At 40.0% G+C, this 16525-nt stretch overlaps 2 protein-coding genes across 2 annotated transcripts; one reads left to right on the top strand and one right to left on the bottom strand.

The window, feature by feature from the left end:
- Nucleotides 1–780: 780 nt before the first annotated feature.
- On the top strand, nucleotides 781–9755 carry cog2 (component of oligomeric golgi complex 2). Its single transcript, XM_083922601.1, has 18 exons — nucleotides 781–917; nucleotides 1682–1843; nucleotides 2584–2649; nucleotides 2738–2818; nucleotides 2966–3069; nucleotides 3371–3479; nucleotides 3748–3927; nucleotides 4038–4162; nucleotides 4482–4608; nucleotides 4733–4872; nucleotides 5669–5730; nucleotides 5816–5967; nucleotides 6073–6258; nucleotides 6441–6513; nucleotides 7101–7243; nucleotides 8183–8322; nucleotides 8522–8705; nucleotides 9092–9755. The coding sequence occupies exons 1-18, from the start codon at nucleotides 861–863 to the stop codon at nucleotides 9182–9184; spliced, it is 2184 nt and encodes a 727-aa protein (XP_083778727.1). The 5' UTR covers nucleotides 781–860; the 3' UTR covers nucleotides 9185–9755.
- A 1670-nt stretch (nucleotides 9756–11425) lies between these two features.
- On the bottom strand, nucleotides 11426–14619 carry agt (angiotensinogen; the record flags this gene model as incomplete). The annotated part of the gene is made up of 6 exons (XM_083923156.1): nucleotides 11426–11602; nucleotides 11693–11849; nucleotides 12604–12755; nucleotides 12911–13035; nucleotides 13702–14068; nucleotides 14209–14619. The coding sequence occupies 6 exons, from the start codon at nucleotides 14617–14619 to the stop codon at nucleotides 11426–11428; spliced, it is 1389 nt and encodes a 462-aa protein (XP_083779282.1).
- Nucleotides 14620–16525: the final 1906 nt, after the last annotated feature.

Genomic DNA, 16525 nt, shown 5'->3' with positions numbered 1-16525 from the left:
TTGTACCCTGTTCCAAGTAATAGCCTATGACAGCAACATGTAACCCACCAAAGAACTCATTATCCATTTAGTCACATGCCGTTTGAAGACTGTTATACCTAATGGGCATTTATATTTATTTACATTTATCATTTTAAAAGACTATTGTTTTGATGCTGTAATGCAGGGGTGTCAAACTCAGGCCTGTGGGCCAAATCTGGCCCGCAGTATAATTATATCTGGCCCGCAAGATCATATCAAGGTTCTATGAGAGCTGGCCCGCAAGTATAAAGCACATACATGTCTACTTTCCTGTTAACAAACATGAGCATCCATGCTACCAGTCTCTTCTGACAAACTTAATCCACCCCTCCCCCAAAATGGCCAAAAAAAAGATGGAAAACAGGAGCTTTCAACACAGCTTACAAGATCATCTGTTTATGAATGTAAAGACCTGTTTGTCCTGTCTGCAGAGCCACCATGGCTGTAACACAAGAATAATATGTAAGGAACACCACGACAAGTACAAGGACCTGCACTGAAAAGGTTCAACATTACACACCTGGAGAGAATTTTTTTAGTTAATATTGAGTTTGGCTCGCAACTTTGTCCCACTTTTTAAATTTGGCCCACTGTAAATTGGAGTTTGACACCCCTGCTGCAATGAGAAGGCCCAGCCTTGCCTAAAGCCACAGTACAGTTACCCCTCCTTGCCTCTAGAGGGCGCTGTGTCATTATTGTCGCGGTCCTCCTGACTCTTCTTCCTCGTTGGTGCGCTTGCCATGTTTGCGGAAGAAGCCTGGCTGCAGCAGCAGCAGCTAACATCCAGCTGGAGACTTCTGACATTTTCTCTTTGTTTGTGTTGTGTTTTATGATCCAACATGAATCTACCAAAGGGACCAGACTCTTTGTGCTTCGACAAGGATATTTTTATGAAGGTAACCATCTGTTAACGTCTGTAGCTCCGTCGATTTTCTCTCTCTCTTCTCTCCGGTTTCTGTCAGTAGTACTGAGTGTTAGTGTTACTGTGTGCATGGCTGCTGCAATATATTTATTTTTAAATTCTGAATTAATTTATATTTTGGATACTAAAATATATCAATAGGTTTATAATGTTTGATGAAATAAAATAATATACAATAAATTATAATATATATTTGATAATAATATATGAGAAATAAATTGTATTTTAGGTACAGTTAAAAAAATAATAATAAAGAAATTAAAATGGTAATAAACGTATGACAGAGGAAGCTGTTAACTGACTTACAATGAATTATGGAGAAGGGGTGGGATTACATAGGTGTATATGCTTTTTCCCACTCCTTTCCGGACATGTCAAAAATAAAAACATGTATGTTAACGAGGTAGGAGGTCCCAATTATCCATGCATTTATTCATTTATTTATTTATTTCTGTATTTATTCCTCTATTTATACATTTGTTTATTCATTTATTGAGACTTAAGTCATGTTTAGTCATTCATATTTTCAGACATATCAAAAAGAAAGGAAAACAAATCTAGTTTGTTATTCATGTATCTCTATGCTTTCAAGTTTTGTGACATTATTATTTTCTGTATTACCTTTTTTGTTTTCTCTTTTACATGCTTAAAGAAATACATTTAAATCAAAAAAAAAAAAAATCAAATCAAATAAATGTGTGTATGTGCTGTTATAGAACTGTGGCTCTTTGCCTGCAGGATGACTTTGACGTGGACCAGTTTGTGGCGGAGTGTCGGAAGCAGGTTCAGCTGGAGGAGATGAGGGAGGACCTGGAGCTTTACTATAAGCTGCTGAAAACGGCCATGGTGGAGCTCATCAACAAGGACTATGCCGACTTTGTGAACCTCTCCACCAACCTGGTCAGTTATGATGAATGTGGTTCTGCATTTTTTATTTTACAACCAGCAGCTTGCAGTCCACAGGAGACAGGGAGGGCATCGAGACATCAGTGTCAAAGTCTATTGAGAAATATTCTTTTAAAATATCTAAAAAAAAACAAGGTGACCTTTATTGTAAACTGCCATGGTGAAAATCTTTAGTTATAAGTTTTGTAGCCTGACTTATAAATCGGCATGTCATTGCTTTTAGTTTATATCATCAATATCTATATTATATACAGTATATTGGTATTGGTTTGTATGCTGGCAGAGAAAAACTAAAAAAAAACAAACTGCAGCAATACCTTTTTTTAAAAATGTACATGAATATAATGTTTGATGTTTTTATTTACCATACTAAATAATTCACATGTGAATTGTGCTGTTTATTGTTCAAAATGAACAGTTATCCTGTTTGTTTATTTATTTACACGTAAAAAAATTGAGAAAAGATACAATATACAATTTGCACGTGAATGTCAAGGAAAATTGCTTAAACCCTGCTGAAGAATCACATTCTCCAGGCACCATATCACAGTAAATAATTATAGCAATACATCATTTGCATGATTCTATAAATAATTTTAGTTATAGTAAACAATTAAAACATCTTCTTAATATGCTTTTTAAAACTGAAAGGGAGCGCACTAAGTTTTTAATATAAATTTGATAGTGTGAGAGTAGACTGTTTCTAATCTCAGACCTCTGCTCTCTCGTCTCAGGTGGGGATGGACAAAGCCCTCAATCAGCTTTCTGTGCCACTGGGACAGTTACGCGAGGAGGTCATGGTATGTATTGTGATCAAGTATACTGTCAGCATTAACCCCTTTCTGACGCAGAGTGCTCATGCATGTTTCTGGCTGTTATCTGTTGCAGAGTCTGAGGTCCTGTGTGAGTGAGGTGATTCAGGCTATAGACAACCAGCTTACCAAACAGGAAGATCTGCAGAAAAAAAAGGTTTGGCACTTCGTCCTCCTGTCTGACTTCATCATATGTAGCATGTAGCAATACAGACGATTAAACCTGATTTACTACTCATGCAGAGGAGACAGCCGTCCGCTCTCAATTAATTATCGTCTTCCTTTTGTCATCCCGTTCTTCTAGGTGTGTGTATTGAGGCTGATTCAGGTGGTGCGCTCAGTGGAGAAGATTGAGAAGATCCTCCACTCACAGAACTCCAAGGAATCCAACTCTCTGGAAATCAGCAGGTGGGAAACTGACATCTTACCAAACATACTGGCACCACTTGGTAGACAATTTAGTAGAATGTGGATAGGTTATTTTCCAAGTAATGGCAGCTTAATTTTGTACATTTCGACATTCAGCCCAACCAGGTATCACTAATAGGATGTCTATCAATAGCCAAGGGCTGCAGTGTGAACATCTTTTAATCTTGAGCACATCAGGGGTTCAAATTATTTAAGATGGGATGTAGTATTAAGCTTTTGTGTCTGACCTCGTGTCTCTCTGTCTCTCTGTCTCTCTGTCTGTCTGTCTGTCTGTGTACAGTCCCTTGTTAGCAGGTCAGATCCTGGAGAGAATTGCTACAGAATTCAACCAGCTGCAATTCCATGCTGTACAGAGCAAAGGCATGCCCCTACTGGACAAAGTCAGACCTGTAAGTGATAACGGGTCGATCAGTCCACAGCTGATAAATGAATAGCCCATCTGTTAATGAGTCAGTTTGTCTGTCTGGCTGCCTTTCTGTCAATCCATCAGTCCTATAATTAATTGACAAAGATATCAGCATCTGAGCAGTCCTTCTGGTATGGGCAGAACATATCACCAAAATATTTGATCTTAGTTTCAGATTGATTCACTTGTGTGTGTTTGCTGGAATATACTCTGTTGGAATATTTTCAAAACTTGGTTGTGTCCTTTGCCAGCGTATCGCAGGGATCACCTCCATGCTGCAGCAGTCTCTGGAGGGCCTGCTGATCGAGGGTCTGCAGACAACCAATGTGGACATGGTGCGTCATTGCCTGAGGACGTATGCCACCATAGACAAGACTCGAGATGCTGAGGCTCTGGTAGGACAGGTGCTGGTCAAGCCATACATGGACCAGGTAAACCAGACATGTTTTGAAACACTGTAGATTCCAAGGAAATTTCTGCTTTTTAGAAGACATTAATTTAAACTTAAAATATATCCTCTCCTCTCCTTTCCCTCTTTTAGGTGATAGTAGAAGAGGCTGTGAAGTCCAGTCCAAATGGCCTCCAGTTGATGTACTCTAGACTGTTGGAGTTTGTTCCTCATCACTGTAGACTGCTCAGAGAGGTGACTGGAGGAGCCATATCCAGGTATCGATGTTATCATGGAGGCAAATGCATTCAAAGCGCGCATAGATCAAGTAACTCTTTGTTGTGTTTTGAAATCATCTTGACCGTTAGAAAAGCAAATTGTCTGCTTTCATCTGTAGAGCTGTGGCTTTCAGCGTAATGACACTTTTAATATGTATTTATTTTGCATGCATGCATCATGTACTCTGCATATTTGAACATTTTATCTCCTACTAATGCTAGATGGTGCACATAAAATGAATGAGTGGCTGGAATAGTATCCAAGGTAGATGATATCATAACACATTTTTTAATGTGCTGATGTTCCCTGTCTCCTCAGTGACAAAGCGGACGCAGTGCCAGGTTATGATTTCCTAGTAAACTCTGTTTGGCCAGAGATGATCAAAGGGATAGAGGAGAGGTTGGCCTACCTCTTCAACCCTGGAAACCCTGACATATTCTTTGAGGTACAGCAAGGGTGACACAGTTGGTGTGTTCATGCATTCACTCAGTAAAAGTTTTCTGTTGTAAGAAGTCCAGGTTCCATTCACCTTTGTGTGCTTTCTGCCAACTCTTTACCTTCTTTTCTAGCGTTACAGCGCGAGCATGGAGTTTGTGCGGAGGTTTGAGCGTCAGTGCAGCTCACAGGCCAGTGTGAAGAGACTGAGAGTACACCCCTCATACACCAGCTTCCACAACAAATGGAACCTGCCTGTCTACTTTCAACTACGGTGCATATTGCTTCCACACAATCTAAACTCTACATACTACATCCTATAGATTACATTATCTCAATTTCTAGAGCAAATTTAAAAATGTACCTCTTTTAGGGTATTATAATAATAATAATAATAATAATAATAATAATAATAATAATGACGACTTTATTCAGTACACAAGGTCCATAGTTTGGGTAGCTGAAGCCATCAATCTGGCATTCACACACAGTTACCACCATGATAGGGCAGTTGTGTGGAGGTGAGAAAGAAGGCAGGATTTTTTTGTCCTTTCTCTCTAGCTCTCTTTTTTAGTTCCTAATGCAACTATTTCTGTCACTTCTCACGTGAACATAATGTGGACATCTAGTGCTTGAGGTTGGGGAAAAGAAAAACATTGTCAGACATCCACAAGTTGAAAAAAAGCCTATTTTATAGGAATATAGAAAATGGCTAATGGGACTTGCATTCAGAATGACAGCAAGATGCAAGGTAAACTGAGGATGTGTGTCAGGGTAAAAATAAAGAAAGCCCATAAACATGACACTGGACCTTGACTGAATGGCCATTGATCTGTGAGTAACAGTGGAGTCACTGTCAACCTCCTCCCGCCCCAACAAACATGTACACACACTGTAATGATTAGGGCTTGTGACTTCATTTCACAACTAAAACCTGCAAGGTTCAGCTTTTCTGCCATCATGTCCAACGCACACAGCACGGTTCACTTCATGAGCATGTGCATATACAACTAATTCCAAAAATTAAGCTGATAACACATTAACCGTTTTGTCCCTCCTTGTTTTTCCAGGTTCAAGGAAATAGCAGGGAGTCTTGAGAACGGCATTAGTGATAGACTAGAGGCAGCACCAGGTAGTGTATTATTCTCTATAATGAACACCAGTGTACCTAAACCTTTACCCGCAGTAACTGTGTAACTGTGTCTGCTCATGTCCAGCTGGCAGTAAATACCACCTGCAGGTATCTGAGGTGTTGTGGTCCTGCCTAATGAGATGTTGGTCAGACAAAGTCTACCTGTCACCTCTGGCCCATCGCTTTTGGAAGCTGACGCTGCAGCTCTACGCACGATATGCCAAGTTTCTTGATGAGGTTAACTTGATTTAGATTTGATTATTAATCAATTCATTTTATTGTATGAATCAATATTATAAGAGTTGTTTACTCTTGTTCCTCATCTTGATCGGTTTCGCACAGGTGTTGACTAAGACTCCACCCCCTGAGGTGACTAAAGAGCCAACAAGGCCTCTGCCGAGCTCGGCCTCCTCCACCTCCAGCCGAACTTCGCTGGATGAGGGCGGCAGTGAGAGCGGGAGTCCTGCGACCCTGTCCACCAAACAGCTGGTCTACATTGCAGCTGACATCCAAAAGCTGCAGGAGCAGGTGCACACGTGCAAATGAAATACATATATTTACATATGTTGTTTAAATTTACGTACTATATCACATTTTAGATTTATGGGGTCTTACTTTTTACTTTTAGACAATGTTTCTCTTTTTGATAATTTTATAATGGTTTCCACTTCATTGTTTCCACACTGATAGTTTGCTCCTTTTTCACTTAGATACCAGAACTGTCGAAAATGGTCAAACAGCGGTTAGAAGCCATCGGATTTAAAAACTTTGCTATCGTTGAAGGTAAGCGTCCCATACAATGCATATGGAAGTCATTTAAGTTCTCTCTCTCTCTCTCTCTCTCTCTCTCTCTCTCTCTCTCTCTCTCTCTCTCTCTCTCTCTCTCTCTCTCTCTCTTTCTCTTTCTCTCTCTTTTTCTCTCTTTCTCTCTCTCATCTCTTCCTTTAGCCCTGATCTGATCTTACCCTTTTAATGTTTTTTCAAGAAATTAGGAAGAAATGTGCAGGAAGATTTTATTAAACTAGTATATAACACCTGGATGTTTCTCTGAATAATAACAGTTCTTGTTGGTAGGGATTACTGCGCTGTATCTGCCGTGGTCTTATTTATATCAAGAGCATGCCAAGAGACATGGTGCAATGCAAACATAAATGCCAGTGTTCACTGACATTTAAAAATGTAACCATGCAATCCCCCAACAGGCTTTTGAGCATGACATCTTCAAAGACAACATCTCAGTCACGAAATATATTCATTCTTTGACTCTTGGCCCCCCTCGCTCACTGTCCCCAGCTTTAGAGGGGTGCCAGGGTAACTCAGAATGTGTGTGTGTGTACTTTTGCATTTACGAGTGCTCTCATCTTTGTCAGATGCTCTAACAGACTCCAAGGCTTGTCTGTCAAGTAGCATCCCCACTCTGAACACCAGGATGACCCAGCATCTGACTGAACGCAGTTGCCGCTTCCTGAAGAGTGCCTCTGAGGTTCCACGACTCTACCGCAGGACTAATAAGGTCAGCGAATCTGCAAACAAGCATGTATACGTGTTTCTCTATATGTCATCATATACTAGCATTCTCTTATAACATATCTTGGAGGAAACATTGGAAGAGAAACTTAGACAAACTGGGCTGTGGCATTTCCATTTTTTTTACTAATGGAAATTCTATAATTAAAGTTCAGAATTTCACCTTTAGACCATTGACAGGCCAAGTTTTGATGGAACTGAAACTCTGAATGATAATGCCTATTAATACTTGAAAGGCATTTGAGGCAAGATGCAGAAATTCAATGAGGGAAAAGGAGTAGATGTGCTTCCAGCCCCTGCTGAGTTTTTTTGTGGGGAAATCATGTTACACAAAATATTAATTATGGCAGAGTCATTTTTTACATTTTAAAATGAGTCTGGAGTAGGACAGCAAATTCTATTGCAGAGTGAATATAGAAGGAAAACAGCACCCAGGGGGTTTAGTTTTATTGCCCTGAAAGTCCTTAGATTGTAAGTATTTGCTGTTACGGAATCTAATTCTTTATACATATCTTCCCGCATAATATAGCTGCACATTTTACACTTAACATTTAATATTACTGAGAAGCATGGGGGGCGACACGGTGGTGTGGTGGTCAGCACTGTCGCCTCACAACAAGAGGTCCAGGGTTTACCCCGCATGCCCGATGTCAGCTGGGATCGGCTCCAGCCCCCCCCCCCCCCCCCCCCGCGACCCCGACAGGTTGAAGATGAATGAACGAATGAATGAGAGGCATGGGTCTACATTAAGAAAATGTACCCTGAATGAAACGCTAAAGTTTTACTTTCAACAGTTTAATAGAGAGAAATATAAGTGGTTGAGCTTTTGTGACAGAAAGGTTTAGACTATATATTAACTGCTTCTCCAGCAATCCTTAACACAAGCAAATATTGAAATGTGTATCTTGACTACAAACATGTTTAGGATCTGCCAGTGCGTGCATCCGCCTACATGGACAATGCCTTACGCCCGTTACATCAGTTGCTGACTGACTCAACAGGGCTGGTCACTCCCTCTACAGCACAAGAGTGGCTGCAAGTTACACTGTCTGACTGCACACAGAGGTAAGCTAAAATACCTGCAAACATAAACACACTCAGATAGAGTACTAGCACTGAGGAATTACAAAGTCTGTAACGTTTTATATAACTGAAAACCCTTTTCTTTCTGAAGGTTGTTTTTATTTCTTTTTGTAAATTCCTCCAGCTGCAACCCTCAAAATTTGTGTTCCCCATTATCAATTTCTGTCTTTCTTTTGTTCAGGTACTATGAAACCATCTCAGAGGTGCTAAGCTCAGTGAGAAAGATGGAGGAGAGTCTGAAGCGATTGAAACAAGCCAGAAAAGGTGCAAGCACGACAACCACAGCAGGAGCAAACGGTGGACCGACAGACGACAGCAAGATCCGACTTCAACTGGCACTGGATGTGGAATACCTGGGGGAACAGGTAGGTGGTGTTCAAGAAATGGACAGATGTGGAGACACATTAAAACATGTTACAAACAATGCATATTCCTCTGGCAAAAACATATACTTTAGACCAGGGGTGTCCAATTCCGATCCTGGAGGGCCACTGTCCTGCATGTTTTATATTTCTCCCTGCTCAAACACACCTGATTCTCACGATTTTCAAACCTGTGACGAGCTTCAGCTGCTTGATAACGAGCTCATCATTAGAATCAGGTGTGTAAGAGCAGAGAGAAACCTAAAACAAGCAGGACAGTGGCCTTCCAGGACTGGAATTGGGCACCCCTGCTTTAGACAAATATTGCCCAGCGACAAGCTTTTGATTTATTGCTCTTACACTGCTCTGCTCTCTGCTGTGTGTCTCAGATCCAGAAGATGGGTCTTCAGCCGGGTGACATTTCCATGTTCTCCACTCTGATGGACCTGGTGAAAGAGGCGCGAGAGCTCGCTGAACAGTAAAAAGATGGTTCCTTAGTAAGTGAAACCCATTAACATGCTGCATTGCCTGAAGACTTGTGAAGGAAAAAAACACACATTTCTGTCCGGGCTAAAGTTGTAGTCTGTCAATGTAGGACAAGAACTGACACTGCTGAAATCCTTTTCCACAAAAGCAACACAGTTTACAAACATTTTAACCACAGGAACGTCCCAGAGTTGTGTCTGATCGTGCTGTAAACTGTTGTTGAACCAGCAGACTTCAGTCTGTGAGTGAGATTGGATCATCATTGGTTCTGCTTTGGGCAATATGAATAAAAGGGACTACGTGGCACTATGTTCACAAAATGCTTTCCGCAAAATGATTGATACTGGCTCCTGGTGATATGCAAATAAATTGTACGGATCAATATATGTTGGCACAGAATGTTACATAACGTACATCTCAAATCTACGTTGTAAAGAGAGATTGTCAACCAATATCTGTCTAATTTCTGCTACTTGGTGAAGGATTAATTTCAAATAAATAAGTCTGTAAGTGTGTAACATGTACATTTTTGTTAAAAATCAAAGTTGTATAATATAATTAACATAATTAACTTGGGAACGAAATAAAAAACTTTGGATACAGTGTTGAATTTCAATGTTTTAATATAAAGGTTATTAAGTTGCTACAAGTGTGCACTTAATACATCTCCTTTCAAATTATTTGCAGATGTACCTCTCCAAAACAAACAGAACAGAAGATTAAAACCAGTAATGCACAGAATAAAGCAGTTTCAGGTTAAAAATGTGTTTCTGCAACGCTGTTTGGTGGATGTCTGAGGCAAAGCAAGGCAAGGCCTATTTGTATATCACAATTCAACAACAATGTAATTCAAAGTGCTTTACATAAAACATTAAAAGCATTGGGAAAAACAAGCGCATGAAACATATAAAAGATTTAAAACACATAAAAGGTCATTTAAAACATATAAAAGATGGTTACAGTTACAGAAGTCACAGTGCAGTTTACTGAAAAGCAGCAGCAAACAGATAAGTATTCAGTCTTGATTTCAAAGAACTAAGAGTTGCAGCAGACCTGCAGGAGTTTCTTGGAAGGGCTGCGAGCCAGGCTGCGCTTATATTTGCTCTCCTTGTCTCTCTGATAACTTAAGAGACACACGTCTGATGACTGAAATCCAACCACAATGCTGCCGCATGAACAAAGGAGATATGACAGAAACTAACAGGTGAACAAATTAATCAAATTTCAGATTTTTTGGTTTGAAAATTGTTGGAGATATTTGGGATAATGTAAGTACACAACACAATGTGTAGTCAGTTCTTAGACATTGTAATGCAGAAATGTTGCATATTATACCTTTAAATAAAATACACGTTTGTCGTTTTGTAAAAGGTAGTGCATTGTATTGTATTATTGGGTTATTATGTCAATCAGTGAGAGGTTGTTCTATTATTAGTCATGATGATTTGCTAATTCTTTGATTTAGCTTCAAAGTTCTATTGATCATGGGAGAAGGACGTTACATTATGGGCAAACGTTAGTGGCAGCTCGGCTTGTAGCCCCTCCAACACATCCTGAGTCCGCCGAACAACGTCGGAGAAACAAGTACAACTCCATTTAGAATTTTTCTCAAGTTATTAATATTCCTTTGGGTTAGGCTTAGCTAAATATTATTAGAATTAACGATAAGATTAATTGTTAAAGTTATTACAGCAATAAGTGTAGGAGAAACCGGACAGTTAAATGACTTCGTGAGCAGCATTTCCCTGCAGGCCAGTTTTATAAGCTTCTCTCTCCTGACCTGTTTAATTTGATTGATACTTATTTGAAACATAGAAATGTTCATGACTTTGTGTCAAATTCTGATGAAAAACCACAACATTTGGACTTTATTGGGATACATATGTTTATTTTCAGCAATCCCAAATTGTAGCAAAACAAAAATAAACTCTTAGTTACAATATACAACGTATTAGTCATTTGTCATAGAGAATTGTGGTTAGTGTACCTACTCTACTGAAAAATACTGTACAGAACTCTGCTGTAATACATTTTACAGAAAAAACAAAACAAATTAGGATTTTTAAAAGGCTGCTAGAAAACAACTTTAAGTAACAGCTTTTCATAAATACTGCGACGGGGTTCTCCAAGAAGAGATCAGCTGAAAGATAACACTGTTGAATATTGCGAGGTTGTGCTTTGTCCCTCATGTAATGTACGTGGGCATTAATTCAGCAGTCTTTAAGTACTTTATAACTTTACACTGTAGGATTGGTGATCTTGCCCAGCATTAGGATGGCGTTAAAATCTCCCTCTATGACAGAAAAGAAGAACGGCCGATTGATGGACAGTTTCAGTGGGATGCCTGCTTTCTGGATCATGTCCTGGGGTTCTGCTCCTTCCTCCGACATTTCAAACATCACCTTGTTGACCGCCTGAGAGGACACGGAGACATCTGTTTATGATGCACACACACACATGCAATGTTTTTTTTTTATAATAGGATAACATGAAGATTAGTTCACCTTATCTATAGTGAAGGGGTTGATGTTGCTGAGTTGGCTGAACTCAGCCTCGGAGCCCAACAGCTTGGCCTCAATTTCTGGATCCATGTTGAAGAGCAGCTCATGCAGATCAGTCTCTGAAGACATGGAGAACTTCGGGATGGACAGCTCCAACAGACTGGGTAGATAGGCAGAAGGGAAGACAGATTTAATATAAAAAAAATGTAAAGTATTTTAACCGAAATGGGGCTCTTTTCCCCATAAAATGTATCACCTCATTTACTCTGCGTTGCTTAGATCACAGAGTACTGACTGACTGACAGTCACTAGTTAAGGTGTTTTAGCTCGAAGTCACGAAATGGCATATTTGTTTCTTGTCATGGAAAAACATTTGTAAAAAAGTGATGGAAATTCCACTTTTGTTTTGGTAAAATTATGTAATAATTCAGCCACAAAACTTTTTGTGAACAAAGATATTTGTACCGTGTTGTAAAGCTATTATGACGAGTGTAGGTTTAATCACCTGTGAATAATCGTTATCCAAACTGAAATTATAGAATGAGCTAGTCAACACTATAGTATTTTCTATATATTGTACAGTATATGAGTATGGCTATTTTTTTATTTCCTTTTTTAATATATTTATATATATGCTGCTTAAAAGAGTAGATTGCTGCTTAACCAAATGTTGTTGTGTTTAACATGCCAAGACCTTAAAGTATCTCATCTGAAAAACTGAAATCTTAACAGAAATACACATTATTGGCTACTGAATATATAATTGAGCGTCAGTCTCATAAATTATGGAATTTAAAAAGGGTGGGCAAAAGATAAAAGAGCAAATATGCCTCAGGTTTCTAGTCCATCAGCTTGCAGTATTTAAAATAACAAGCACTGAAGGTGATACTACTTTGAAAAAGCACAATACTCACCCCTCCTGGAGGTTCTGGTGCCAGCCAGAAATGACATCAGTCATAGTGAGCTGAGCCTCAATATCATTGAGGTTGGCCCCTTCGTGAGGCAGGACCAACAACATGTAGGACCGTTTGCTCAGAAACAGCTTCACAACTGTGCATTTCCGTACCTTCATGGTGACAAAGAAAATATTACAGATGAATCCTCACCCAAGTACATTTCATTGTTTACAGTTGCAAATATGTGGTTTAACAGAAATACACAAATGAGCCAACAAAATAAGCATAAAAAACAACAACCAAGATCTCCTAAACTCAGATGTACCTTATCATTCAGGTACTGGAACTGACCCGTGTGGGTCATCAGTGGAGCCATCACTGTGGTTGTTTCATTCACGTGAAACTCATGCAAAGAGGTATTGTCTGGTTGAAAAGCGGTCCTCCAGTTGCCTAAGCAGACACAACCGAAGAACACTATCAGATAATACAAGGTGGTAAGAACTCTAAACACTGTTATCTGTAGGATTTCTGTTTGCTGTATCAGCATTTGGGTCAACTGCACATGTATACTGTATGGTAATGAACTGAGACTTTATTAAAAATCGGACCATGGTCATAATAAGCGGTACCAGGCTTGATTTGATATTTTCATCCAGGCATTGTGATAAAGATTTATGTCTTAAAGGTCCTATATTATGCTAATTTTAAGGGTATTGTAGGGTTTCTACTTTCTGTTAAAAAAGAAAATACTTTTTCTCATACTGTCTGACTGAAACGCTCCCATTGAGTGCCTGTCTCTTTAAATCCCCCTCCTGAAAAAGCCCAGTCTGCTCTGATTGGTCATTATTTCTGTCTCTTCTACATCTGCGCTCTCGGTCATGACTGTCAATGACTGCTTCTAATTACGGGCTTTGTGCATTAAGCGTTTTGATACTTTCACAGTATTTTATATATATATTTTATATATCACCCTAACCTGCTTTACAATAAAAAAAAGACATGGTAATTTTTACAACATTTCTTACTCTCTAAAATACAAAGCATTTTTGACTTAAACTCTGTATTCTATAAAATACGTTCAACAGAGGTCTAAACATGAAAACAGAAGAAACAGACCTTGGAAGTTGAAGGAAGAAACAAACAGAAGTTTGCTGCTGGAGCTCAGATCTTTGAAGACGCCCTTCACCCTCCCATTTGATGTGTTCTCCACAAAGCTGTTCACCAGCTGCTCGGCCTCTTGAGGCTTTGAGAAATCCACACCGTGGATGAACGATGTGTCTGAGAAGTCCTGCATGCCTTGAATAAAGTCCTTGGACAGCTGAGCGTCATGGCGAGTGAAGGTCCAGACCTGGGTGGTGATTTCATCTTTCGGTCCATCATCCACCAGAGAGTTAATGCCCTGTAAGGTCTTGAGGACCTTGTGTCCGTCCACTAAGGACACGCATTCCTCTCGGTCGGTGTCACTGCTCAGGCCCAGTAGCAACTGTAAAGAAAGAAGTGAATTGGGAAAGATTGATGTATTTGAGTGAACATACAAGACATGATAGCCAAGGTAGATCCCCTCATTCAAAATAGTCAAGGTCTATTTTTTCTCTACAATGAAAACAAATCAAAAGCACAGACCTGGAAATTCCTCGCTGTCTTCTTGGAGGCCCCTAGGTAGAAGGTGACGAGGGATCCATAGATGTTGACCGGAGAGAGGAGGGTGTTGGTGCTTTGCTGCTTGCTGCTGACAGCCTGGTACATCCTCAGGCCCAGAGAGTTCAATAGCCCTGCCAGGACCCCGGCCCTTTCTGTGATGTTCTGTGCATCCACTTTTGACAGGTCCCTGCTGTCTGGTGTCAGGACTTCAATATCAAGGGGAGCCACAGGAAGCGTCTCCAGAGGCTTGGACGTCTGCGTCTGCAAGGTCTCGCAGCTGACATTCTCTGTGGCAAAGAGGTGGAAGGGGTGGACGTAGACGCGATTGGCTTGGCTTCCTGAGAGGTAGCAGCAGAGTAGGAGGGCTACCAGAGGCGACCAGAGAATCTGCATTTTACCTTTTGTTGGTAGTCACTTTAAAACGATTCCTTCTGTGGAGGGAGACAAATATTTTTTAGTTTGCAATGAATTAACCAGAATAAGAATATACCGACCCCGTCAACTGCCTCTTGAGTCTTAGTGAGCACTAAATATTGGGTGGCCTGTGAATGCTACATCACAGTTAGTGTGGCTTTCCTCAGAAATCTGGCTGGATCTGGTTTTCCATCTCTGACAGGATTGGCTGGCAGGAACATTGGACATAGAGCGGCATGTCAGTGATGGATTGATGCTCTTTGTGTGTCCTCTCTATTGCTGGTCAGTGAATGAGAGTAGGCATTACCCTCTGCAACGGAGGTTGCATAGATAATGAAGATGCATCTACGTACATCTGTGTGCAAATTCATATGTATTCACCGACTAAAATAAGATGGATTTTTCATTTGGATATTGTTTGTTGTTTATCTGGATCCGGTTAAAACAGCTTTTAAATGGGGACACAAATGGAGTGAGCTCAGGGAGGCACCAAACCAAATTTTTACTATACATTAAGACAAAACTGTTCACTGTGATTGGAAAATACGACACTTGTGACAACTTAGCTGCATCATTTATGTTGTAATAACTACAATAATACGATGAGGAAGGAGAAAGAGAAGAAGAAGAAAAGACAAAGCGGGCAAAAGCAGGACACCCAGAGGAAATTTGGATAAATAAAGACTAGAAGACAAGTGATACAAAACGCACAATAGAGAGAAGATAAATGAAAACAAGTCAAATCAAATATGCAATCATAGGATATAAAATACAACATCACAGGAAAAAGGAAATATCGGTCTTAAGACAAATAAACACAAGCTAGCATGAATAGATATGTTACAAAACAGACTTTTACACAAAGTACATCCAATTAGATTTCATATTTTCTCATTGTAATGTTGTTGCTGCTGCTCCTGAATGCAGAGTAAACACTGTTTTAAGTACAGCTGTTGGCCATGTAAGTTGAACTGACAGTGTTCTCTCTTTTAAGAACACTTTCTGTGACATAGATGTCTGTGGAGGAGAATAACTTGGATGAGTGCTCTTATGCAAAAACAGGACTTTATTCTTTGAGTTGAACGTGCAGAAATGTGGACTAATGGACTCTTGGAAGAGGTGAGCAAACACTAGATATTCCTCTATTTGGAAATGTACCACAGGACATGGCCTTGGTCTTTTGCCAATAAAACCGGTGCACTGAAATGTTCTAATAGACAACCAAGTCACCTGCGTACCCGGTGACTTGATGACAGATGTAAAAAACATTATCACGGATCATCCGTCAAGATCCAGAGTTTTGAGTATTTTTTTATATGATCTGATTCATTATAACCTTGACTTCAAGTAGAGACCGAGTTGTGCTGTTGATTTTTTATGAAGTAAATAATGCTCGACTTAAAGAAAAATGTTTGTCAGGGAGGCAGTTGGAAGTTTTAAGAATTTTTTTTTTTTCAAAGAACATAATTGATTAGCCCCATCTGTGATATGACTCCAAACATCCCCCCTCACCTCTGAAGAGCTCATACATTCGCTGTACTGCAAAATCAAAAGGCAATTGCTTAGATAAAATCAAAGTTTGCTCTTACCGTGTGTGTCTGCTGCTGCTGCTGCTGCTGAGTGAGGTGCTGACTCCTCTGCTCCCTCCCTTTAACCCAACCAGCCTGCTCCCACCCTGGTTACTGATTAACAAAAGCAGCATTGAGTCAGGGGCTCTGCTGTCATGGCTTTCACCCTGCTTTGTACTGATGTGCTTCTGCCATAGATAAATAGGTCTGACAGAAAGAGACCACTCAATGTCCCTCTTAATGTTGACTTTAGGAGGATGATGCAAGCACATCCTAGAGGGGGTGAAAGGAGAGCTCAACTTCCACAAAGGATGAGT

The sequence above is a fragment of the Echiichthys vipera genome, assembly GCF_963691815.1.
Source record: "Echiichthys vipera genome assembly, chromosome: 11".
NCBI lineage: Eukaryota > Metazoa > Chordata > Actinopteri > Perciformes > Trachinidae > Echiichthys > Echiichthys vipera.
The sequence above is the reverse complement of the archived record's forward strand: the minus strand, read 5'-3'. Positions and strand labels throughout refer to the sequence as shown.

What these genes read in the sequence shown, in the direction of transcription:
- cog2 (XM_083922601.1), top strand. Translation starts at nt 861, where the DNA reads ATGAATCTACCAAAGGGACCAGACTCTTTGTGCTTCGACAAGGATATT. An exon ending in ACAAGGATATTTTTATGAAG is followed by an intron (nt 918 to 1,681) that starts GTAACCATCTGT and finishes CTTTGCCTGCAG; the next exon opens with GATGACTTTGACGTGGACCA. An exon ending in TCCAAAAGCTGCAGGAGCAG is followed by an intron (nt 6,259 to 6,440) that starts GTGCACACGTGC and finishes TTTTTCACTTAG; the next exon opens with ATACCAGAACTGTCGAAAAT.